Raw genomic sequence first — 27,627 nt, 5'->3', positions numbered from 1 at the left:
CTGAAAATGGTCAAATACAATAACTGGACTGAAAATGAGTGAAAAAGCAAAGAAAAGACTGTCAGAAAGCCTGGAGAACTACTTGTTATGACTACTTTCACAGATTACAGTAAATTTTGGCTCATAGGAAGCAAAATATTTTTAAAAAATGGTGTGTAACTCAAGACGTTTACACAGTAAACTATAAAGAATTTCAGAATGTTATTTTTCATGCATGTGAATGCTGTCATTTTTAAATACAGTTTAACATGGCACACAAGGCCTGGTCTAGCTGAAATGAGGCAGACCAAAACAAAGGTTGCAAATGTATAAACAGTTACATCAAATATCTGACACATCAAACTTACCGAGCACGCCAAGCCGATAGTTCATAGTGACCACGATGACATTTCCATAGGCAGCAAGGACACTACCATCAAACATGTTCCCTGAGCCCTCCATGTAGGAGCCTCCATGGATGAAGAGCATCACAGGCTTCTTACGGCGATCCCGAATATCTGCATAGCACAGATCAATGCAGGTGTTTGTTAGTTTAGAGTTGATCCACTAACATATGTTAAAGAGTTGAAATTCAGCTCCATTAATCCCTGGCTATGGTTTGAAATTTTCTCCTGAAATAGCATCTCTAAAATCAGTCACTAAATGGAAGAATCAAATTGTCTATATATAAGAAACAAATCTAACCTAAAAACAAGTAACAAGGATAATTAAGTTCAATTACATTTTATTTATCGATGACAATTTAATTTAGTCACCTTAAGGCTCTTTATATTGGAAAGTAAAGATCTTACAATAATGGAGCGTAAACCGCAGCAATCATAAAACCACTTGGTGCAGTTCGTGATAGTGGGAAGGAAAAACTCCCTTTTAACAGGAAGAGACCTTCAGCAGAACCAAGCTGAGGGAGGGGCGGCCATCTGCCATGACTGGTTGGGGGTAAGGGGAGGAAAAGGTGTCCTTGTCCTTGTTATTAGTTCAGAGTGAACAAAGAACACTTCTTTTACCTCTGCCTTGTAACAGTAAAGTACAAATCCACTGATATTAAAGGATTTATCTGTTGTGGTTGTTCTAGTACTAGGTATTTAAGTTTAAAAAACCCCCCAAAAAAACCATGCAAACTGTCTTAACCTCAGGCATCCTGTGATTGATGAAAGAAGAAGGTGAAAATACAAAGCACAAAACACTTGTGTCTGGGTTCATCTTCTATTTTTTATTCTGTGATGTTTGTTTCCCCTGTCCTGAGCCCTGATGGTACCTTCCCAAACTGCTATTCCCCTCCATGTTTGGAGCAAATGGTGCAGGCAGTTCTGTTGCCCTCACTGTTATTGGTGTCTTTGTGTCCATCAGTGTGTTGCTATGGTTCACTCTGTCAGCCTCTGTGCCTCGCCACCACCCCCTTCCTCGTCTATGGTACGGCCTGAGTGTCTGAGTGTGGATGAGGCTGAGGGAGCTGCCAGTGCAGCCCAGTTAGGCTGAGCATCTGCACTGTGCAGGGCCTGTAGATAATTTGTATGAAAGCCAGACCAAGTGGAAACATAAATAACAGCCACAGCATCTGTTTACCCTGATGAGCTTCAGCACTCAGAGATGGAGGAGACGGGGAGATAAGAGGAGAGAAAGAGAGATAAAGGAGGGAAGGGGGGGGGGGGGGGGGGCAGGAAAGAGACAGAGGAAGGAGATGAAAATAGGGCAGCATGAGAGAACTGACGGGGGTAGAGAAATGCATGAGAGCTTCACACCAAGAAGAATAAATAAATAAATACGATTTGATAGCATAGATGGAAAAAAAACTATGAAACGTTACAAAGCAAGTCATACACAGTGAGGTGCGTTAATGAACATTCACACAGGATTCACACAGACACACACAAGCACACATACACACACAAACTCTTGCATAGGCAGCTGCGATGTTGAGTCGCTATGGAAACTGCTTCTCGCTAATAGAACTGCACCAGCCATTCCATCGCACCGACTCACTGAATGCCTGTTGCCGTGGTAACAAATTCCACTCACGTATTTGCACACCCGCCTGCATCACCACCTGAATCTCAGGTTACACATGCACTTGGGTGCGTCACTCACAGTCGTGCGTGCAGACTCACACACACACATACATGCAGACAAGTGGATGTGGTAAAGCGGCACGTATGGCTTCAAACACGCAGGTATGTTTTATAGATAGCACGTACGACACAGGCAGGCTGGCTTTAAATTAAAAAAAAACCAAAAAAACTTTGAGTTGCACACTCTGATGTGCTGCTCCTTTTCCCCTCTCTTCTCCGGTGTATTCAGAACCTTGGCTGATTTCCCAGAAGATACGTAAAAAAGTTCAATTATCTTGGCATCACCAGGACAGTAGAAAGGAGTGACGTTTCAGCCGGCATCACGAGCAGCGCTCACAGCCACACTCTGTATCTCTCAAGCAGAGAATACATGATTTATCTTCATTTTTAAAGTCCCATTTAGCAGTGTTAAGTTTTTACAGCTTTCATATATGACTTTCAGACCCACAGTGGGATCAACCACCCGGGTTCTGAAAAATTAACCCAACCCAGAAATGCCAAAAACTGCAGTTTTTCCCATGGCCACTTGAGGCGAGCTCCAAAAGTGATTTAGTCCCCTTAGACTGTCACAGTAAAATGAACAGCACAAAGAATTAGATTTATAGCCTTGTAGGAAAAATATATTTTGCCTGAATGGAGGCAAATTCATAACTCAAAGGTGGGTGTACATTTTCATAACTCACTGTAGTTATACTAGTAAGGCTTTAGGTTAGAGTCCATGGATGCTTTGATTGACAGGTGTGCTAACATAGGGACCTGTAGTTGACTGTTGTGTGTCTTAAGCCTCACCTCTGCCAATAAGTCACTAAACTGTATCTTTTGTTAATATACTTTGATATTGGTCCCTTTTTTTGCAATTTTTATGGCAAATATGCAACGGGATAAAACCCATCTAAGAAATCTGTGCTTTAGTTTTGATGATTGAAATTCTACTATTTTAGTTGTCTCTTACCTTAATCGCTGATTCTGATTAGCAGACATGTGCCTGTGCATCTTGTGCACACATGGTAACTTCTGTCAATGGTGTCATCCAATGTAATCGTGGCACCAGCTAATGTAGCCTAATGTAGCTTCGAGCAGAGGTGAAAACTGCAGAGGTCCGGTAAGCTCAGCTCTTTCTTACTACACACAATGCAGTTTTTAGCCTCAACAGACACCAAGTTTGTCTGTGTGTTAAAATGTTATTCAACATCTATCATTAATCCCTATTAAAGTTTTACTTTTCTCCCTGTACATAAAGCATGTTGATCTATCTCTGTAGCTATATCAACTAAGATAAGATAAGATAACATCAAATTACATTTTTGGGGGTTGTGTAAGGACAGATTCTTTTCTTTCTACTTGTGTCACAGATTACATCTTTAATATTACATTTTTTTAATAGAAAAAAGGCTTAGGGATAGTTATGGGGCTTGGTAATTCAAAATACTGCAGTGGTACTTAAACCACAAAATAGATATATGTGGGGAGGTTGCAATGTTAAACCATAATAAATGAATATTGTTAGCATGATAACTGGAGCTACAGAATTCATAACAATACACACTAATGCGCAAGTATGAATCAGAGGAATTAAAAGGCAAAGTACTATAGCTGGTACTGCTAATCAAATGCACTTGATTAATTGCGTGAGCACAGTGTGAGGATTTTCATAAAAGGAGAAACATCCCAGTAAATTCACACCAAGGTCAGACAGTGCAATACTCCCCAAAACAGCAACAACAACCCCCCCCCCCCCAAATAAAAAACAAGAGCTACATCTCAGACTCTATAGGCCTCAGTTAACATGTTAAATGTTCATGTTTATGAGAGTATAATTAGAAATAGACTCAAATATATCTTGTTGGGTTGCCAGGAGAAAACCTCCACTCTAAAAGGAACTGTAAAAAGAAGATGGCAGCGTGGCTTAGATTTGTGAAGCTGCATCTAAACAAACTACAAGACTTCTGGAACAACTTTCCTTTAGATAGATGAGACCAACGTAGCGATATTTGACCATAATGCACCACATAACAGCTCATACCAACTGTTAAGCATGGTGGTGGACGGATAATGATTTAGGCTTGTTCTGCAGCCTCAGGACCTGGGGCACCTTGCAGACATTGAGTTGACCATGAACTCCTCTGCGTACTAAAGTATTCTAGTCAAATTTGAGGCCACCTGTTTGAGAGCTTGAACACAATTGTGTCAAGCAACAGGACAATGATTCCAAGCACAGCAGCAAATCTACATAAGAAGGGCTGAAAAAAGAAAAGAATCAATGGCTAAGACCTCAACCCAGCTGAAATGCTGTGACAACCTTAAGGTCTCAATAAAGTGAAGCAACTATGTATAGAAGAGAGCTCCCAAATTCCTCCACGGTGATGTGACAAACTGATAAAGTCATACAGAAAATGATTAGGTCAAGTTATTGCTGCCAAAAGTGGCAGACCTGTGAAAACCTTCTTTTTCACAGGACTGTATAACTATTTTTGCCGATCTTATCTTGTTTTTCTAATAACAACAAAGGCGAGAAAATATTCACTATCCTAATAAAGCTAAAATTTTAAAAATAAAGATAACAATGAAAAAATCATTAATTTTGAATAAAAGATCATACGCGCATGCACAGTCACAATTAAAAGTGTGCGTTTGCATAATTTTGGGGGGGGGGGGGGGTGTACAGGCATACAAATGCCTAGCTATGCATTCTCTGGAGATTTTGTCACACAATATTTCAGTTTTAAAAAGATGGAATATTTGAATGTGTTTAAGAGAGGGACGTGTCGGAACAATTGAAAGAAGCTCAACACAAATGCAAAAATGATGAGACGATGGAGGGTGATCCACTCAGTCCAAATTTGAGCCTATAAAGCCAATAAGGAGCTGGCTGTCTTCCCTTCCTCCCCCCATAACACTGGCACATTATTCGCTTCTCTCATTTCCACCTAACCTGATACTGTCCTACTCAATATCCACCTTTGTCCTGCACAGACATTCTCACATTAATGTCTTACTGTTTCCAACAGATACTGCCCACTTTCCACTTTTCCATTCCTCCGGTCCTCTCTCATTCATTCCCTTATGGAAATCTTCATTGATTTGGGTGTAAAAGTTTTCAGCCTGCCTCAGCACTTGAACAATTTTCGCACCCGGACCCACAGCCAAGACTCTACACTTTCACAGAAAAAACTTTCCAGCAACAAAGCGCTAATACTACTGTTTTACAACAATGTTTAAGAAACTCTGTCCAATCCATACCTAAACAATTAAGCGAGGAATTCAGCCATGCCCTAGCCCTCCTGATCCTGTCAAGATCCATCAGGTGTCGGCATAAATGTCAAGCTCTACCAGTCTCCTACTCATCCACCCTCTCACTCTCTCCTTCTCCACATCTCTCTCACTTTCAAAGCTCTATAAATGTCATTTCATAATGCACTTGTCTTCATTATGACTGTTTTTTCCCCCCTCCTCTCCCCCACCGCTGCCCTCGCCAGTGCTCTCGCGGTGTTCAGCTTTTTTCTTTTCTTTCATCTCTATTCAATCATTCTGCTCCTCTCCTTTACAATCCTGCATGGATCCTTATTTCTGTTTTCACCGTTAAGAAACCACACAATTGGATTAGCTACATCTGTCTCTTTTTAAAACACAGCAATTAGAAATGCAAGGAAGGGAGAATTCAATACTGAAATAGCACAGAGCCTGAAATACAAAACACACACTGAGGCGCAAACTGGAGCACACGCGCTCGTGTGTTGAGTTGCACATGCGCTGTGCTCAAGTAGACACACATGCACGCACACACACATGCACAAATGGAAATGTGGAGCACTGCATGTGTGTATAATACTATGCAATATACAGTAAGCCTGGGCACGTGTACAAAAACACACGCACTAATTGTCTGCACAGATTTTGGTGCACCAGTAAAGTGTAGTGCGAGCATCTCCCCTTGTCTGCAGTGATCTTGAAAATATACTACAGTGGCAGAAATATGCAGAAGTCCTTCACTTTTTCCCACTTTAAAAATGAAGGATTGGGTAGAGCCCAATAACATTATGAAGGACGATAATTTAGCCGAGCAATTCACGAGAACTTTAGTCCAAGAATAAAAGCGCAGGTGAAGAAGGACTGTATCGATTTTCAGTGATGCGTCACGCTGGATAGCCAGAACATCAGAGTGTGGTTAATCAACCACACAGCAACCAAGCAAGGAAAGTTAATTAGCTCCCCGTGCAAGCACACAAAACGCAGCATTTGTGACAAGGGTGGAATAAAAAACAAATACTTTGTATGTGGCTTTTATACGACCAAAATGCGTGCCTGTGAGAAGGAGTGACAGATTTGTATGCTAATAAAGGCAGTTAACACAGGACAATGTAATGTGCACATAGGGTGATTACGCTCAGATGGTTATTAACACAGATGAAAACACCACAACCCCCATGGAGTTTGAAAAATAGAGCATGAGGGGAAAAAAACATGCAATTAAAATACCTTCATCCCTGGGTCTGTTCATTGAAGACTCATCGTGTTTTTTTGTGAGCGGACCTGAGGTTTAGAAAAAAGACAAAAGACAAAATTCAAGGTTGCACTGGTACAAAAAAACAAAACAGAAAAAAAATTAAGAAAAGGATTAAAAGAGAGGGAAAAAATATGCTGTTTCTCGGTTTCATTTCAGTGGCTGTGTACAAGGATTACACACTGTTTCCTTTAAAAATATAACCCCCAAACTCATCTGTTTCATCTGCTTAGGATCTAGTCACGGACTGCCTCGTAAATGACCCCAGAGGCCACTTCTCCTCAACCCTTCTCCCAATCAGTCTTGACACACTGCTGCTTTGTAAAGAAAAATCAATAAACAGAATCAAGCCATCACTCTTTTGGGTCAGAAAAAGCAAAGGAATGCCAAGATGCTGCGTGTCCTGCTCTGAGGACTCAAAACACAAGGTTCATCCCTTCACTCCTGTATAAATGTGACTGAATATATATTAGAAACACCAGCCTAAACCTAAAACATGACTTAAAAGTCTTGCCTACCTAATTTGCCAAGAGGAAGTTGGGGGTTTTTGACGGTTATGCCACCTGCATGGGTTTGTGACAGGATTGGCCTCATCAAGGTCAAAGAGGAGCTCTGCATTAAGCTTTAATGGTGACACCAGTTAAATGCACTATAGGGGAGAGCCAATAACGAGCATTTATCACCGTGACCAGCCAACGCCCTGGCATGTCAACCTCTGTAAGTCTTAACTGATAAGGATCCCATTAATTTGTTTTTTTTCTTGGCTTCTGTCAGTGGGGCTTTTTCATCAGCAAACACTTAATGCTGCATTTTGTGTCGTCTACAGCTGCCGCCTGCCCGTTTGGAAGAAAGTCACAAAATACACTAAAACACCTGCAGTCCCACACACATTTAAATCACACACCACGCAAGGAATGTTAACAGTTTACAATCAACTTGTGCTGTCGTCCTTGTACACACCCAGCAGCAAATTTCCCTCTTTCCAATGAAATATTGTTGCAGTCTTTTAAATTTGCTCTATACTCGATTGCCAAGAGGGTTATCACTCTGCTTCTGTGCTGCTGACATGCCTGTTTCTACCCTTTTGCTGAAAACCGTCTTGTAAAGTTATGGCATATATACCTTTCACAGTAGTTCTCATCTATTGACAAAGGAAACACCCAGCACTCCACCATTATAATGCAGCATTTTCACATCTCTATCTGTATGAATATGGTTTCCTGGTATAAAATGTTTATCTTCCATTAAAATGGGACAGGATCAATGCTGAATGGATTTGCTGCATCCCATGAACACCATCATCAGGCGCCTGATCCAGAGAGCACTTAGTGCCATAGCAGGAGATGGTATAGTCGTAGGTCCTGGACTACAGAGCAGGCAGGTAAGCAGACCAGTAATGGATAGAAGGGCACATTACTACACTATCTTGTCGGCACTTCCTCACTACTTATCACCACTCTAAAACCACACCTTCCCGCTTAATGGATGGACTACTCGGATTTCAGTTCAAAGTCCTCATGCCTAATAAGACTTAAACTTTATGTGAAGATGAGCAGCACATCCACACTTTGTCATGGAGCAGATATCGCCCAAAGATATCCACAGTAAATTTGTTAAAAAACAGAAAAAACACTGAAGAATCTTTTCTTCTTTAGTATTATTTTCACTATGAAATAATCAGTTTAAAAGCCTAGCACAGCTAGCCAAAGCCCAGTGTAAAGGCTACAGCCATGCTAGCATTTCTGTAACGGCCCCTAAAGACTGACATTTCAGACATCTGAAATGTCATTGAGAGTTCATTGAGAGCCACACTGTGATGGTTTGGTGTAAGATATCAAGTTTGATGCCCGGAGACTGTATGACTGATAATACCTCCTGAATCCCGGGGTATGATGCGCATCTATGAATCCTTTGCTACTTGCAAAGGACAGCTGGATAACAGCTGGATGTTGGACTACTGTTGTGGAGCCAAAACGGAAAATCATCCAAAGATGACCAGCACAATTCAATTGTGGTGGTCATCTTTCATCTGCACCAGCCCAAAATCACCTAAGTTGGCTTAATTGGTTTAAGCTACATGTCAACATGCTAGCACTGACAAGCCTAACCACAAAGCACAGTGCAGATGAGGTTGATGGGAATGCCACTGGTTTTGCAGGTGTTTATTCATAAACCAAATTACTTGAATAAAAAAACGAGTCACCAAAATGACTCAAGTCTGAACTTAACTTCACAACAATCCATCAAAGAGATGTTGAGACATTTATTATACACTACAAATTCCACAGTGGCTCTATGAGAAACATCACTAAATTATCTAAGTCACTGGATAAATCATTTTAGCATTGGTAGTGGTTTTATTGTGGCTATTTTCCATCATGGCTAAATGCTACAGTGGCTGCGCTTGTGTGTTTAATATACTGAATTTGCACTAAAATAACTGCTCATGGCAGTATCTAGGTCTTGCGCGACTTGACTAGGGTTTGAAGAAATACTACAATGGATTACACAAGACAAAAAGTAGGACCTAGCCAAAGGGAAAAACATACGCTTTTGGGGTCAAAAACATCCATTCCATCTGCTTCCCATCAGCAGAGAAGCCTGCCGGTAGGCTGAGTGCCACATGATGTAATGGGCCACTGGTCAGTGAAATGCTACGGCCTATGCAGGAACATTTAGCTTGGGTTGTCCCAGTACTGTTTGACCTAATGCAGCTCCATCTCTCAGTCGACAGCGTTTCTGTTCGGTTCAGTGAGCTAGTGGCCAGTACGCAAGCTGTCTCCCGTCCCTCTCCATTTCCTCAGTGCAGTAATCGGGATGAAGCTGCAGTATGTCATGTCTGTGGTGGCCTGTCTGCTTGACAAGGTGTCAGACACAGCTTCAGATCAACACCCCCACTTCCTGCAGCTTCTAGCACATGCAGTCCTATCCTTTTGCTCTCTATCTCTTCTACTGTGGCCCCAGCCCCCAGCTCCATTCTTGCCTCCGCTGTCCTGCCTCCTGAAATATGGTTTTTAATAAAGAGCACGGTAAATGCCTGCTCTAGCGGTAATAAAAATGAAGAATCTCAGGCTTTTGGCTGGGGAGTGTCTTGGGGAAATAGGAAATGCGATGAAACAGTGCTCTTGCCTGACAGCCTGACCAAATGCTAAGAGTTAGGGTGGAACACTAGAGAAGGTGGTAGAGAGCAAAAGAGAGATAAAGTGAGAGTACAAATCTCACTGTTCAATCGGGGAAAACATTTGTGCTATTTACATGGTACTACAAAGTTGAAGAAGTAGCAGGCTACATAGGGGCCTGTTGGGGAAGGGCACTGAGCTCATTTGCATTCAGAACAGTAACCCCTTCTACCGCCATCTGCATAAAGATGGAGGAGTGAGGAGAGCAGAGAGGAGAAGGGGTAGGGGATGGTTTTAGGGAGGAGAGAGAGCAGGACGGGTGAACGGATGCAGAAAGAAATAAAGCTTCTTCATGTCCAACCAATCACATGACGAACATGGTCAGAAAGAGTATTTCTGGGTATGAAATAAAAATCCCAGTCAGAAGGTGCATGACTAGAGGATACTACATAACACTGAGCTCTAAAAGCTCTTTATGAATTTGTGCTGACAACTCATTTTGGCCCACCTACATCCGTTGTGCGTGGGAATGCAACTCCTCGTTGCCAAACACAGCACAATACAGCCCCAGCAGCCAACCTTTATACATGCTTGACCATCACTTTAGAAAACAAACCTACTCCTGTAGATAAAAAGCTCAGTCTGGCTGAAACATCACTAAGAGTCTACAGGAACAGATGATCAGTGAGGCCAATGTGCTTCCACCAGTAAATCTTAAAACTTAGCTTTAAAATGCCTCTGGGCTCTTATTTGGGCATTTGTTTAGAGAAAAAACACAATCAAATTTAACTTTAATTTCTGTGGTTACCAGGATATAATACTGGATGCATATAATCACTAGTCACATCTGATAATTCTGACATTTCTTTGTTAATTTTGACCACAAATAACCTTTTGTTAGGCTTTTTTTAAACAATGGAATGGAATTATTTTAGTCTTTTCTGAAAAGACTTTCGGTCCTTTGAGCACGATGTCCCTCTGTTGTATTTACAAGTAGTATAAAAACGACAGCTGATGTCAATATAAACCAAATTATCATGGGAACAAAAAATCAGGGCCAAATAATAGCACAAAATTCTAAAGTGCAGTTCATCTTCATCCAAATCTAATGGCAATGAATCCTATTGTTCCAGAAATCCTATTCTAAACTATAAATGTAAATCCAGTGGAGGCCCCATGGGATCACTAATGAAATGGACATGTACTGTCTTGGAAACATGACAACAATTAATTTTACAGAGGTCGACCAATTATAAATGTCTAAAGGAAAACGTTTCATGACATCAGGATGGATGCTTTGTTTGTGGTTGATCTTTTTGTTTTAAAGTTTTTAAGTGAGTGATCCCAAAAAATTGATCTCAGATTATAATAATACTTTAAATGTCACAGTGAAACACTTAAAAAAAATCTGCTCCATCCGATAAAACCACCAGTTTAACATCATATAAGCAATTTGAGAGATTATGACAGCGGTAATATGTGAAAAATGTATCTGATTCCTGGGGCATATCACTCTCCTCCCGTCTCTATTTCTCTCTCTCACACACACAAGGCAAAACATATCCTTGGGGAAGGCATTGGCCTTGTGTAAGTGGTGACCCGTGACAATAAGTGACAGATTCTGACAAGCAGACAGGGTAAAATCTGTCTCACTCATTTGCACACCTTTCCCCATGGGAATAACACAGAAAAGTCTAAATAATCCTTTTTGTAAATATATGTATATAGCTTAGATATTCCACTAATTCTGTCCTTATGGCCAGAATATGCACACTTTCCGTCATGTTAAGAGGAATTTAAATCACTTGATAATCTCTGTCATCACTTTCTACTACGCTAACGCTCATTTTTTCCACTTGAAATTAACATTACCATCTTCTCTGGGAGGGCGGGGGGGCATGGGAGCACTCATCAATGATATATAAGTTTTCATTCCAGCTTCATTGTTGAAACAAGAATGTTTTACGCCACTCTAGACTAATCTTCGGGCTAGGCTTCATATATTTGCAGCAGCTGTAATGCATAAACATGTGTTTTGCTTGAATACTCTCAGGTAAGTCTCAGGTGAACCCATTAATCATAGGCTTTTTAACATTTTATCATTAGCCTTGCTCACTATCATCAGCAGCATATGCTTTGCCTCCGAAGTCAGACTTTGATCCTGTGTTCTCTTACCTGCCCATCTGCTTTCACAAACGCTCTCCGCTGGCTCATTAATGCAAGAACTACACCCAGGTAGCCCATGTGGAGTAAACAAGGTTATGCTTGGCAATGTATTGTATTTGTTATATATTTTAATAACCTAATAAAAAAATCACCATATTGGCAGCGCAACTTTGAGGAGACAGTTCCTATTACTGCATGAGACAGTATGAATGCCAGTCTCAGAGCTCAATATTATACAGGCATATTTTTGACAATTATAAGTCAATCATATTGTCTTTATATGTAAACTCTTAACTGGAGCAACCTATAAAGTGATAGACAGCAAATGGGACATTAGCTAAAAGCTCAGTCATGCTAGAGTAAAAATATGGAACTAGCAAAAATCAGTGATTGTGTTGAATTTTTTCGCATTCAGCAATAAGATCCAAACAGTCACAGTGACCCAAATGTTCAGTATGAAACACCCTCAACCTCTGGGTGACCACTTTCGATGGCTTGCACAGGTTGCCTGGTGGAAGGCAAACTATTTCCAAACAGTTGTGGTTAGACTCAGACTGTCTGCAGTCGCTCTCAGGAAGGTTGTTAAAGGTTTCCAAATAACTGCCATCTAATAGATAAACGCAGACTGGTTGAGAACACGTTGCAATCATTCTGAGTTACTCTGCGCCGATGAGCGCAACTCATTTGTGTCTCTTTGCAACAGCGTACTCGGCTTGATCTGTGGGGTTGTAAACATATAAAATGCAAGGTCATTTTGCAGTTAAATTGTTATCCTGCAGTAATTATGTCACTATTCGTGTATTTCTGAATTTTTAATTCAAATTCATGAGGTTCTGGCATGTTACAAACTAAGAGCAGACTGACTCTGTCTTACTGATGTTTTATCACCATCTTAACACAGGTTGAGATGTGGCGGACCTGGTCCTTGTCTTTGAAATAACCATTTGAAAGCTAACAAGACTGCAAGTTCACTGCACATGGTTTCAACCACTGTGGAAATGGTTGCAACAGTGTCATTTGATGTGATGTGATGTCACATTATGTTATGTTGCAACCACACTGGGTGTGACTTTGATAAGTAGGAATTCATTATTGAAAAAGCACTGCTAACAGTATTGACAGTACTGTCATAGTCATAATTGCTGGTGAAGAGTTGGTAGAAGAAGAGAGTTACCTTCCTCTGAAAACACTTGAATGGTATAAAGTCATAGTGTGAAGGACAGCTGTGTGGCTACAGGGGATTCTTTGGTTTGATTCTCTTAGCAACATTGCTCTACACTTACAAGTTTGTCAAAAACTAAATGGAAAAAAAACAAACAAACGCTAAGTTTTCATAAAAGTTTTTAGACTAGAGTTTGTATGGTTTCCTTGTGCATAATGGGTTTCCTCCCACACTCCAAACACATGCATTTAGTTTAAGTGGTGAAGATATGAATCTGTCTGTTTGCGTTAGCCATGTGATGGACTGGTGAACACTCCAGGGTGATACCCTCCTCTCACCCCACGACAGCTGTGACCCTATGTTAAGAAAATGGCTGGAAACAAATGAGCACCAGTCAAGCTAAAGGATATTACAACACAGTGCTGTTAAAAATAGCATAATAAGCAGCTAAAATGTTTTTGCTTTCATTTTTAAAAGTCTAATGATATCCATCCATCCATGTTAAAATGAGTTGCACATGAGCAATAAAACTAAAACATATAACTTTGTTGCAGCATTAACATTTCTAAACAATTAGGCCCAATCAATAGTAATTTAAACAGACCTTCTTTGGAAATCTCCTGATTGTCTTTTGGCTTATCTTCCTCTGAATACGATCCAGATAAATTTATCAAACTGACACTATTTCATGGAGTACTTACACTCAGTATAAAATGTGAAAATGACAAGAAAAGTACAATCTGTTCTTTCTCTGTGATACAGTTGTGACACAAACTGGTGCAAATTATTAACGAGAATTCGCCGACAGAGACACTCAATGCAAGACTTTCCACTTGCATGTAATACAAGCTACGCCTCACATTACGGACTCACCATCTTCAGTGGGGACATAAATGTTGAGGTAAAGGCAGTCCTCACTCTGGTTCTGAACATAGGTGGCTGCAGCATCCAGGTTGTCTGTGAACCACACTGGTAACATGATCTCAGGAAGCACCCCGTGCACATTCTGAGGACACACAGGCGCAAAATGAGTGGCATTGCGAATCTCTTGCCAGGAACCTGGGGCTTCAGGAGGCTGGAAGCGCCTCTCGCCAATAGGTGCGGTGGCATATGGCACACCTAAATACTGTTCCACTGGGCCCAAGATTTCATTGTTGAGCTCTTTCCTGATACCACGGACCTTTCCGTAACTCGTGGATACTATGGGGTGTTTCAGGTCAACTCGTTGACACGAGGAAATCGTCAGGTGCAGCACTAGTCCCAAGAGCCACACCAGACAGTGATTAGCAACCTGCTGAGTAGAATAGTGATGCTTGCCGCCATAGCCCTGGTGGCTGGCAGCGCTGAATGGAAAAAACAACATGTCCAAAATAAAAGCTCTTGTACTCATATCAAAGGGACTTCAGCTGGGAGCAGAAAGGGATCACAAACTCAGTGGGATATGGGGGATGACAAAGGCAAAAAGAGGATTGGTGGAAGGGGGCAGGTTAACGGTGTTCCTAGAGCGCCATGGTGAGGTTGAGGGCCAGACAGCATTCTCCAGTAGACTCTGTGGTCTCATATGTCTTCCTCTTTGGAGCTCCTGAAGGGTCCAGAGCTGCAGCTGGGATACCAATTAAACCTGGAAGACACAGACAGGTCGCAGGTTTGAGTAAAGACATGTGAATAAAAGCTCTGTCAGGTCAGGCTGTTTTATAAAGCTGCAAGAGACACAGCAGGACAGAAGGATGCACTCTTGTGCTAACTATCTCACCGAACTTAAACCAGATATTATACAGTGCGTCATTTGTATCACAGTAATCAAGTATGTTTGCTATAATAACGACTGTATTTTCTACACATTAGCATGACTTAGCTCAACACACTGCTAGCAGCTAGCATGGCTATACAATTCATGTTCTGTATTAGAATAAGTGTTTATAAAATGTTATCATGCTAGCTCAACATTTAATAATTCTAGTCAGGATGAAAATCATTAAGCACCGAACGAAACTGTCATGTTAGTCACCTATTTAAACTTAATAAACATTTGGCTAACATCTATTTAAACCCTTTCCTTATATTTTAAGGCTGCATTTTTACCACTTTGCTAATAAGATTGGAGAATACTGTGTGTAGAGTGCACCTTATGTTGTGTCATCTGAATAGACTCTGAAAAGTCTCAGAATTATCTTGGCAGTTGCTACATGTTGTGCGATGGCTCCCTAATGGATTTAGGCTGTATTTAGAATTCTCTCAGGGTTTTCATCATGTTAAAAGGAAGTTTTCTCCTCACTGTTTCCAAGTGCTTGCTCAGTGGGAACTGCGAGGTTTTTGTCTGTCATATTCTAAAGTCTTTTGTTAACAGTATAAAGTGCAATGACATTCACCGTTGCGAATTTGTGCTACATAAATTAGCGGCACCTTTTCAAATTCTTCATTCTGTATTTGGTGGCGACTCGTTGACTCGTTCGGTGACCGTTAAGTTACGTGACTGTTAACATACGTTAGACAGGACATGTGAATCAAACGCAAATTGAGAAAGTAACATTATTTTTAGGATATTTACACAAGAGTTACACCCCTTTGCTGCTCTCACATGCTTTCAGAAATACTAGAAATATTTTAAACTTGAACTCTAAAATGCTATGAAACTCTGAACCTTGGGTTTTTGAAAACAGAAGTTTATAATGAGCATGTGAAGCCAGGGTTATTTCTGAGAATATTCAACCAACGTGGCTTCAAAAACATTTAAATTTCATACCAAAGGGAACATTTTCAATCACTATTGTGTAATGCTGCCACACTTTATGTTTTCATCTTCCCAATAATCACAGGACTTTGAAACCTAAAACTAATAATTGTATGATAAGCTAATAAATAACAAAAAAGTAAACACAGGCTAAAGCATGATTTTAAAGCATGAACAAACCCCACTGGCCCTCCACCCTTTTCAGCCATGTGTCAGAGTTAGCCTTTTTCTCACAAGTTCAGTTCCTTCTTGCTTCCACATCATTACAGATGAATGGGCAGTGCTTATCTCACTGTGGCTTTGGGAGACAGAGCCGTTTAGGTGTGATAAAGGCTTTATGTGGTGCTAACTGTTGGTTGAACGCCACCTCATCCCTCCGCCCACAACCTGACAGTATCCACACTCTACTGCCAGTCAGCAGGCACAGGGATTGATAGTTAAATATAGCACAGAGACAGGGTGCAATGTCATAGGATGTTTAAAGTTAGTAATGTACATAATGACAAAATAAGGAGAAGCTGTGTGGAAAAAATATCCACTTGATTAAAGCCTTATTACGGCATATCATGGAGGAGGTATGATTTGTAAGGACACCCTGAATTGGTGTGCAGACATAGTCAAGCTGAAAATCCAACTTAGAAAAAGATTAATGTGAATTATACACAGTACATGACTCTAAATTGTGCTGGAAAGACTCATTGTGATGGGGTAAGACTGCGTGGTTGGAGAAGCCACTAAAGTTGTGGAGTAACTGAGAAATGGATGAGACGTGTTCATTCCCCAAATTGCTCATCTCATTTTGGTATTAGCATTTTTGACTAAGCAAAGCACACTTAAAGGAACAGTGTATCATTTTATTTAGTCTTTTTTTTCTTATTTAGAGGATAAGGTTTGACACCGCACTTCTACCTGTCTCTTAGAGACGTGCCTGCCACTTCTAAAGCTAGCTGAACCCCCTTCATAATGGATAAAAAACTTTTTAAATATTCACAAACATCTGTCCTTTCTTTTTAGATGGAGAGATTACTATTGGCTAATAACTGCAGTGGTCATAACTGCTTTTCTTATTTTGCTAGGAGCTAGCTCAGTGGTTAGTTAGCAAGTTCTTACAAACAATTTCCATGCAAATTACAGGCGAAGGCAGAAATATGCCAGAGACTGAACAATGACAAAGAGATTTTAGGTGCAGAGCCCTTTTTGTGAATTATTTTACTTGCCAACCAGTTGTGGAATACTCATTTTTCCCTAGCAACCAGAAGTTGTCAGGAGGTTGCCAACTGGTCTCTAGTCCAGTGTGGCCGATGTCTTAGATGAGCAATGCTGGCAGTAAGTGAAGTAGTAAAGTCAATGCTGAAGCAGGGGTGAGGAACAGCCTTCTGAGGTTCAGTGAGTTCACCTCTTTCTAATTCTAAAACGCCACAATGTATATTTTAATATATGTAATCTTATTTCCAACTAACAGTAACTCAGTTGAGGCAAGCTGTCAGACTTCTGTGAAACTACAAATGGTTTAGAAGCTTTTTTGCACATATGTAGTTCTAGTCACTAAGACCTCAAAACAGACTTTGATGTACAAACCCAGTCGAGTTTTCCATTTAATTTGCTTTAAAACTGCAGGGAGATGCAAAAAGATGGCTTCAAACAAACAAATCAAGCTTCAGAAAACACAGAAACAAAAAGGAAATCCTGACAACTGGTCTCAAACTACTGTACAAATGATCAGTAATATTTGAAGTTAGTGAGACCAAGAGAATAAAACAAAATGCAGACAGAAACTGAAGTACTACACATACACTGGCTCACACAAATAAATATGTATGCACACTGTAAAGAACGCCTTTGTAAAGGTTGCAACTTTAAATAGGGTCTGATTACACAACAGATGCTGTCACTGCTCATTGCTTACATTTTCTATATTTGTCTACACATCTTGATTTTTGAACAGCCATCTGTGTTTGCATTCTGTCGGTAAATGTAACTTAACATATAGCACAAGCCCAAGGTCAGAGCACCTCTTAGTATGCCCAGCAAGGATGCACACAGAGGTATGTCCTTTCTGGGAAGGATTGCATAGGTGCCTCTCTGCACGTGCTAGCAATAATATGCACACATATGCACACAGATGTGTAAAATCCAATGAGGCATCAGATGTTGCATACAAGAAGAGACTACTGTAAGTACATGTCTCACATGTGGCTTGGAAATGGTAGTACCCTAACATCTAACATCTGTTCGTGTCAACCATCCGTGAGCTGGAACGGCATCGACCGCGCATCTCCACACATAAAATGAGATAAACTGACACACAAATCACCAGGCTGATGTAAGCTGTTTTCTCTTCTGTTTTATATAATAGGTAGTCCTGTCAGCTGAAGCTATTTGAGAAGGTAATGCCTCCCTGCCAGTGGGACTCTTTTATGGGTATGTTTTAACGAAATGGTCCGAGTGGTTTGTGAAAACTTTCGCTGAATGGTGGTGTTTGAGGAAAATGCTTGCCTTGGGATTTTTTATTGCTTTGTTTCCACTTTGACTGTTAAAACTACATACACTACTTCAGCTGTCAAGCTGCTCTGCTCTGCTAGTCAACATCTGTGGATGACAAGCAGCTTAGCAAGCCAGAAACAGAGTGCTGAGTTTTTGACTAAACTTTCTATTCTCTTATCTACTGTCTCTGTGCTTAGAAAATGAACCTCTGGTGGCTGTGTGTTGTCTTCACTTGCATCCAGCAATATGTAGATACAGCAATCTGTTGTCTTTTTTTTTTAAATGCACCATTATTTGATGAGAAAGAGAAGTCCTTTTTCGCAGAAGTGAGGCTTTTGTTTATTCCCTTCAACAGCATCTTTGCGAGTTAGCAGCATGCTACATATACCAGCTCTTTTCTTAGAGATTTTGGGAAACTGCTTTGGGAATTTAAGTGGTAATCTAGGCTTGAATAATCTACATTTGTAGTATTTAATTACTTGCTTGGTTCTACCAATATTAGATAGCTTACACAAAGCTGTTTTATTAATGCATGCATATTATTAAAATTTGGGACATAATGGTTGTATTGATGGATAGCAACTTGAAATGCTCCAAATATGCCACTACAGCATGTAATAATGTAAAGATAAGCTCTGGCAGACTTGGCTCTGTGCTTGGCTTTAAAGGGTTAAAGGAAGTAGAACTCGACTAAACCCAAGCTACAATGCTAAAGCCTGTGCACTTAAAGATCTTGCACATGTAACCCAAGAAAACCTTCACCGCGCTGGGAAAAAGATATACACAAAACTGTTTAAGTAATTACAAAGTATTTCTTATATAAGATATATCTTTATATCTTGGGAACTAGGTTTAAGTGGGAACGCATTGGCATGATGTAAGGTAAGAAAGCAGGTGACTCATGCATGCTGTCTGCCTCCCCATGGTTCTTGTTCTTTTCTGATAAAACCAGATGATTCGATTGCTTAATGTTGTCTTTAACCTTAAATTGACCGGGGAAGAATAAGTTGTCTTGTTGATGAATTGAGAGGCTAGAAGATTAGACTTGTCAGACTGCATATGTAGGTTCAGCCAAAGAGCCTTATCCCCTTTTCACATGCGGTCCTGAAGCTACCCCAAATCCACTCCAGTTCCTCCTGTGTACAGCTTGCCAGGGTGCACAGGGTAATTCAGGGTAAATAGACTATGAGGGAAAAAAGAGTTGCAACTTCCTGGAAGTTGCAGCTCTCGCTCTTCCAGGACGTTCCAGCTCTCTCTTTTCTAATGGTGGCTTTTTAAAAGTCACCAGTAGAAAGATTCATTTGATTTGATAATTCATTACTGAAGATGTTAGTCCATTTTTTTAAAGGTCATTACAGGTGAGTTTTATGCTGTTCTTGTCATCTACAATTACGTGTGATTCATCTGCTTAGAGACCCAACTATCAATCGATTTTCTTAACCGCTTATCCAATTTAAAGCCCTCTTGGTGCTGCAGTCTATCCCAGCTGAACTGAGCGGCAGGACAGGTTGACATTACATCACAGGGTTACCCCAGAGAGGCAGTCAACCACACACTCACATGCAAACTCTACACAGAAGGGTCATGCCCAGGCTGTTTTTGTTTTTTAAAAAACAGTTGGTGGTGAAATGCTTTAATTTAATGTATTAATCCTAAAATCTTCTTTTTCTCTTCATCTTCTTAAACGTATTAATATTTACAATGGTAATAGACAATATCCAGAATAATATTTTTAGATGTGCCAAATACCAAAATAGTATTGGTACACTTTCAATTTACCAGTTAACCTAGATTCCAACTCCGGTTAGTGACAGAAAGAAAGAATGAGCCACAGATCTCTTCAGGTTTGTTCTACAGAACCATCTATGAAGTTGGTCTTAGCAGCTGTTGTAAGATGAATCATGTTTCCACCCCTGCCTATCACAACTAACTTGAAATCATTATAAAGACTGCAAAAAAAGGAAAAACAAGCCTCACTCGGAGAAGCTTTGCAAGCTAGGAAGTTCTCGATGTAGCTAGCAGGCTCAATATTTAATGCCATCTCAGCAATGAAAATAAAAGACACTTGTAGCCACAGGCATTCACTTTCAAAAAGAATTTGGGCAACCAATAGTTGCAACACTTTTGGCAAGTATTTCCTGTAGGATGACCGTTGCTCTGAAGCAGGTGTGGATAGCTAGCTTGCTAGCAAGAAAACAACAAAGGTTGCTTTACTTTGCTGACTCTAAACTTCAGCAAACACATGTCCCTCTTCTGGATGGAGTGGTAAATGGACTGGTTCTTATATAGTACTTTGCTACTCTGTCTGAGCACTCAAAGCGCTTTATACAACTAACTCATTCACCCAATCACTTCTTATAAGCTCTTAAGTGCTCTATCTAACGTTCATACTCCGATAGATGCATCAGAGAGCAACATGGGGTTAGTATCTTGCCTAAGGATATTTGGCATGCAGACTGGAATAGCCTGGGATCGAACCACCACCCTTCTAGTTAGTGGCTGACCTGCTCTACCACCTGAACTACAGCCTTATCAGCCAATATGAAGATTTGAGTAAAGACAATTCAGCTGTATTTTTCAACTTCTATTTATATAGCATTGGTTCACAGAAAAAAGCCATCTCAATGCTCTTAATGATGCAAGGTAAAAACCCCAACGGTGGCATCCCATGAGCAAGCACCTGGCGATGATTAAGGAGCAGATCACACCAACTTTGCAACCGTGCCAATCCTGAGTATTCTCATGCTGCCAAGGGGATCAACCCTTCATTTTTAATAATCAGATGGCATTTCCTCAAGCAGAACCCTAAGAGAAAATGACATTGTAGCAACTTCTGAAAAAAGCACTTTGTTTTTGCGTTCATTACAGCAGGCACAAAATTTTTATAGTCAGTTGCTATAATGCCTTAGCATCACTGTCATTGACTGAAACATATGAACATAAGTGGGAAATAAATGCCATGTAAATTAATTTCCCCTTAAGCTTTTGTGCACATGTTTTCATAGAAAGTCTGCCATGATTTCAAACTAAATCACTCTGTAACAAATCTGGTCTAGAGAGCAAGATCCAAACAAAGGTTAATCTGTCAGAGAAATATTTTAGGTTGTAAGTTTTTGTCACGGTGTTAATTTTTATAGCGACCACATAATTGCGGAGAACTGCTGCATTGTTAGTGCTGATGGAGGCTTTGAACTTCATCCTAAAATTTATTCCATTTACCATAAGCTCTCCAGACTCCAACAGCAGCTCAATCAGATACCATGGCCGCTCCATCTGCCACTACACTCCCATCATCATCTCACTGCAGCCAGAAAAATCAGAGGGATATCCTCAAGGAAATATCACTTTACACTTATTGTAATCAAACCAAGCTGCAAGCATCCATTTCAAAAGGCAATAAGGCTTTCTGGACAAATCCTGACAGGCAAAGAACGGCCAAGCTCAATATAGCCCTTTAGATCACAAATTAAACACCTCTATTTTTCTTCATGGACTAATCCTGATAAATAATAGGAAAACACAGGTTAAGATGAAAGAAAATGTTGACAAATGATCAAGGAGAAGTCAATTAAAGGGGCCTTAATGATGCGGGTTATTAAAGCTGCGGTGAGGATCATCAAGCAGCAGGCAGTCGGAGCAGATAGGAGATGGTAGACAAAAAATCAATATGTTGCTGTTGGTAACAACAGTTTCTCTATCCGCTTAACACATGTGGATCACATGGAAATCCATTTATCTTACAGATCTACAAACACAACAAAATAAACAATCAAACAGAGAATGATATCTTGACATCAACTGGCAGCGTAACTTTAGAAATGTGTTATAGTAGAACGCTGTTGCCTCTAGGGGCTGTTACTTTTTATTTATCCGCTTTTTTTTTAAGTGTGTTTGGGGGAGAATGTGCCAAATTGAGGCCAAGTAGTGAGCACAATCTGGTGACACACTAATTAGCGATGATCTAGGTGAAATGCTAGCTGTGTTAGCATGTGTATAAGTGTCTGTGGGCGATACACACAGTTTGAAGAAGCAGTCTGACAGCTGCTTTGCCTCAGGCTTAAAGCTTATTCAAGAACAGAATGGCGAACTAAGTTAAATAGAGAAGGCCGCTTAACCATGTTAAAAATGACTGTCCGATCTTGCTGACACATGGTGCCTGGAGATGAGAAAGACGATCGTTTTCAAGCTCAGAAAAAAAAAATACAGTCGCAAGTTTGAAAACAGTGCAAAAGAAAATGTGTCTAGAGGGATCAAATTTACAAGATGTTAAGAATGAAATTGAATTAACTATCCTGCATTCCTCTGGGCATGCATGTTCAATGCTACCCCCCCCCCCCCCCCCCCAAAAAAAGAACAAAACAAAACAAAACAAATCTACAATCAGCTTTCGTCTTGATTCTACTGGAGCAAAGTAAGAAAACAACTTCAGAGTAGCAAAACAAGAAGCTCAAACTTTATCAAACTCTGAATGGGCCTGCAATTACTTTGACCAAATTAAAATGTGATCATTGAATGTTCATGTAATGTGTCAGCCTCTAGTTTATAGACCGACAAGCTACAACCCATTTTATTATTTCCCAAAGCATCTGACTCCCAATAAAAATGCTGCAAATGGTTGTCTCATGCTCTTGATGTGGGTGTGTTAAGAACATTTTACTGGCAACGTGCACGTCTGACTAATTCATCACCCTCTGTGACATCCACATCCAACTGACAGGCAAATCCCTTTCCTTTTATTTGGTGAATGTCTGGATGGAATGCGTAGCAAGTTGGTAAAACAAACTGCCATCAAAGCCCATACAAATCACTAATAATATAACAATTATAAAAATAACATTACATGAGAATAATATTCCAAACTCACTGTTTAATATTTTGAATACGTATTTATATTGTATCCAAATACATATTACATATTGTATCAATTGCACTTGATTCAATTTAATTCAATTTCCTTTGTATAGCACCAAATGACAACAACTGTCACCTTAAGGTGCTTTATATTGTAAGATAAAGACAATCTTATCTTACAATATAAAGCACAATGTTGGAGAGGAAAAACCCAGCAATCGGACAACCACTTTGAGCAAGCACTTGGTCACAGTGGAAAGGAAAAACTCCCTTTTAACAGGAAGAAACCTTCAGAAGAACCACACCGAGGAAGGAGCAGGCTTCTGAGCATGACCAGTTGGGGGGGAGGCAGTGTGGGCAGGACAAGAGACAAACTATAAAAAATAAATGTTAAATTTAAATTATTGGTAATGATTAAATGTAGTAGTTCTACATAAACACACAGGAAAAGAAAACAGATGAGTGAAGAAAAATCCTCAGTGCATCATGTAAAGCCAGGAAGGATTCAGTGTTACCTGATTGAGCCCTAACTATAAGCTTTGCTAAAAAGAAACTAAATCTCAATCTGCTGTGCGATATGGCCAAAATCTCATATCCCGATATAAGAATTCTATCGTCCCGATAACGATATAAATCACAAAAATGTAACATTTTCTGTAAATTCTGTGAATCTCGGGCAGCTCGACTTGCGGGAAGTGTTTCCAGCTGCGCGTCATGTAGCTGGAGTTGAGTGTTTTAACAGATGCATGTCACTTTTTAGACATAAGTTGTAACAGCCGCTGTTTTCTTTGTGAGTATTTATTACTCGGCGTGCTGCGGGGAAAAGCCTGTTCTAACGTTTGAGTCTAAGGTTTCTAACCCTAACCCCTAACCCATAGGTGTCAAACTCTGGCCTGCGGGCCAAGTTTGGCCTAATTACATTTGGCCTGCGAAGCCATATCAAATTACTATTAGAGCTGGCCTGCTGGTATTATACAACTAATATATATATTGTTTAGTATTAAGCTTTGCTTGTTCCATATTCAGTTTTTCAGCTAAACTTGTTTGAGTCCATAAGAAAAGATTCATTCTTATATCTGGAGGAAGATTTTTTTTTTTCAATAAATATTAATGTTAGCCCGCGACTTTGTTCCATTTTGAATTTTGGCCCACTGCGTATTTGAGTTTGACACCCCTGCCCTAACCCTTTAGCACCTGGCGGCTCTTTTTTACTTCTCATCTGTAAATAATCTGCTCTTTCACGTGATTCAGTTTATTTTGAAAAGTCTCAACAGGATCTTGAGCTTTATTGTGAAAGGTTGATGTGGAACATAAACAAGCGGACACGCGATGGTGTTACCGTCGTTGTTGCTCACCACAACGCATAAAAACAGGCGCTTGCCCGTCCGTAGTGTGGTTATATTAAATATAAGAGAAAGATAGAACTTTAAGAAATTAATATAGCCACTACAGCGACCATCAAAACAATGAAAAAATATTGCCGTAAACAGTTTATTTTGTGACACCACGAAACAAACGATAGCGTAAAATGAAACGATAGACGTTTTTACATCGTCATCCGATATATATCGTTATATCGAACAGCCCTACACTATCTTGTGAAACATTTCTTTTGTTCCTATGTTTTTGTGTTTAATCTGTTTTCATATTCATATATTCAACATCCTTTGTCTAATATATTCATTATCCCTCCTGGACATGTCCAAACCATCTCAGGCTGCATTCAACCTGATACATCACAGCATGCCACTAACATCTCACTCTTGACCTTTCCACCTGTCGCCCTCTGATTCACAGACATGTAAGATTACATGGGAGTGTGGAGGTATGCACTGACATACCTCCAGACTTCCAGGTTCTCTTCTATCTGCTCCTTACTTGGTGTTAGCATTTCAAACCCGATACAGATAACTAGGACACTTCAGTCCTCCATAGTGTTTTCAATCGCACAGGCAAAAAATTACAAAAATGAAGAGGATTTAAAAGAAACAGAAGATTAAACAACACCATCAATAGCAACGCTATTTTGAAGTTGTCTGCAACAAACAATAATACAAAACAAAAAAAGGTTACAGGTGGGTACAGTTGGCTGATAACGTTGGCTGCCTGCATTGATATTATTGTTTTTTATAAAGCCACTGCCTCAGTGGTAACTTAAAAGAGGGATAATATGGCTATCGAGTAAATTGCTAACAGTTAAACAGCTAACGCTTACATGTGTACTCCGCAGTTATGATAAATGTTTAGTACTTGTTCAGTGTTACTGAAATCAAAGTTTTACTGGCCTCTTGTTATGAAGGTCGATTACTTGGCAGCTAGTGAGGGGAGGGGCTATGTGTCTTGTTGTTGGCATCAATGGTCCAATATAAATTTTTTGTTTCAATTATTATTTCAATTAGTATCTGAGTGTCTATTTTTGGACAGCCCTACCGTCAAATAACACTTTTGTTTCGTACAATTTTACACAATTTCTGCTTGAAAAAAGGCAAAGGAGGGCAAAGTAAGAGAAACATAAGACCTCACTTAGCTTGTTCAGTCTATGATATATCACTAGTCATTAGTAAGAAAGGCCAGGTGATCCCATTTTCAAAGCTTTAGAAATACTCCTCAAATCTTGTCCCAACAATCAGCAGCTGTGCACCTCTAAGCGGTTCCCTCTCATACTTGAGATGGGAATGTGAAAACAAAATAGCACTGCATTTTTAGGAAGCTCTTCCCACTGAAGATTTATTAAGAAATAGAAGTTAACTGAAATAGGAAGTTGAGTTGGCTGCACATTGGATTGCTAGAAAGGCAAATCAAAACCCCTATTTGGCTCAAAGAAGACCTTTAGGGAGGTTTAGCTGGCTCTGGAGTGGTGGTGCACTGTTCTACTGTGCAGCAACACCTGCACAAGCATGACCTTTATGGAACATTCATCAGTAGAAAACCATTCCTGCAGGAGAAGGAAGGGTGCAAAATGTCATGAAAAGAACAGCTCACCAAATGTTCCACACGGGAATGGATCGATCATGCTTTGGGCTTGTGTTGCAGCCAGTGAAACCAAGAACATTTCACTAGTAGACGGAAGCACAGGCTCAGTTAAATACCAAGCAAGTCAGTGTCTGTCAAAAGGCTGAATACACAACAACTCAAAATCCTAACTCAAAATCCACAACGGACTACCTAAAAAATACCAAATAAGTTGAAGGTTTTCCATGCGTATGACAACTGTGATTATAAATATGCACAAAGTCTCGGGAATATTAGCGTAAGTAGGTATAAAAGGGTGAACTGCAAGTCTCGCTACTGACAAGCGTAGTGCTTGCCAAAAGGATGGTACTAAATACTAACTTTGCAGGCTTCCCAGTTGTTTTTTAAAATAAAAAAAATATATATATCAATTACAAAACTAATCTGAATTAAAATATTAAAGGTCTTATAGTTATTAGCTGTTTTTATCTTAAAAACATTGTTCACTGGATTAAGAGCATCAACTTAAATAAAATAATAAAAAACAATCTGTTCTTTCTTAAAGGGATTCCAGATGATGTGATAGTTTTTCTGCCAACAAAACGGAGAAAGGGAAATAATAATAATAGCACAAGAAAAATATCCCAAGGAATAAAGATGGAAAGAACAAGATATGAAGCCAAAGTTAGCACAAAGGGGAAGGCTTGGGAAATAATGTGAGGAGAATGGTGGAAAGGTAAAATCAGCCATGGCCACAATACAGGCAGGTGCTGGTAGTAAGGGTAGAGTGGTTTGCTGGCTGTCATGTTAGAGCTCTTCCTCCTGGTCTTAAATCACACTGATAGTTTATGAAGACAGCATGTCGAACCATAGCTATGAAAGAATTATACTCTTAGCATAGGTTGAATAGTTTCCGTCTGGTCTGGTTTCCTCTATTGTATCTAACCAAGGATTTACACATCTAAAACAGTGATACAAACCCTGTTGCTGTACAAACCTACTGGGGACCTCAAATGTCCCTAAAGCCAAAGGCCAGCACTTTTACATCACAGTCATTGCTTCATTTCACTTTACACATGGCGGTCTACCTTCATAACACGTCACTCGTCAGTACTTTTCTGCCTGCGCTGTTTATATTTTCAAATGGCCATTCTGCCATGAAGTTTCCCTCGCAGCTCATTTCAAACCAATTCAATTTCAGTAGTGTCAAAGGAGAAGTAGCATGGTTGTTAACTGTGATTTTATAAGCCACGGACGAAAAGAGAGAAAAATCTCTTTCTAGGAGGCAACAATCTTGACTTATCTGAACCAGAACAGTATGTTATTGCACATTTTTAAAATGTTCTTATTTACTTTAGAGCATTGGTCAGTTTAATATGCAAGTAAACTTAAATTTTTCTTGTAAGGACTAAGCGTTAATATTCAAATTTACCAAGCAGCCACAGTTCTGTTTGACTCTTAGATAGACTAGTCTGTAAAGTTTTAACGAGTTTTGAATATTATTTTAAAGAATTAATATCAAACTACAGAGAAGCCCATGTTGAAAAGAATGAAAGAAAATGTTTTTCACCGATCATAATTGTTTTCAGTCAATT

At 39.9% G+C, this 27,627-nt stretch overlaps 1 protein-coding gene across 2 annotated transcripts in view; it reads right to left on the bottom strand.

The window, feature by feature from the left end:
• nlgn2b (neuroligin 2b) overlaps window positions 1–27,627 on the bottom strand; it is a 65,787-nt gene that overhangs the window by 27,616 nt on the left and 10,544 nt on the right. For both annotated transcript variants that reach the window (XM_085469786.1, XM_085469787.1), the window contains exons 2-4: window positions 13,888–14,635; window positions 6,543–6,596; window positions 348–497 (exon numbers count right to left, since the gene is read on the bottom strand). In XM_085469786.1, the coding sequence (XP_085325912.1) occupies window positions 348–497; window positions 6,543–6,596; window positions 13,888–14,404 (721 nt within the window). In that variant the 5' untranslated portion in view covers window positions 14,405–14,635. The remainder of the gene's footprint in view (window positions 1–347; window positions 498–6,542; window positions 6,597–13,887; window positions 14,636–27,627) is intronic.

This window comes from Copadichromis virginalis, linkage group LG10 (assembly GCF_057382275.1).
Source record: "Copadichromis virginalis isolate Kocher_CV1m ecotype Utaka linkage group LG10, C_Virginalis_male_GT1.1, whole genome shotgun sequence".
Taxonomy (NCBI): domain Eukaryota; kingdom Metazoa; phylum Chordata; class Actinopteri; order Cichliformes; family Cichlidae; genus Copadichromis; species Copadichromis virginalis.
Note: the sequence above shows the minus strand (reverse complement) of the source record. Positions and strands in the feature narration are given on the sequence as shown.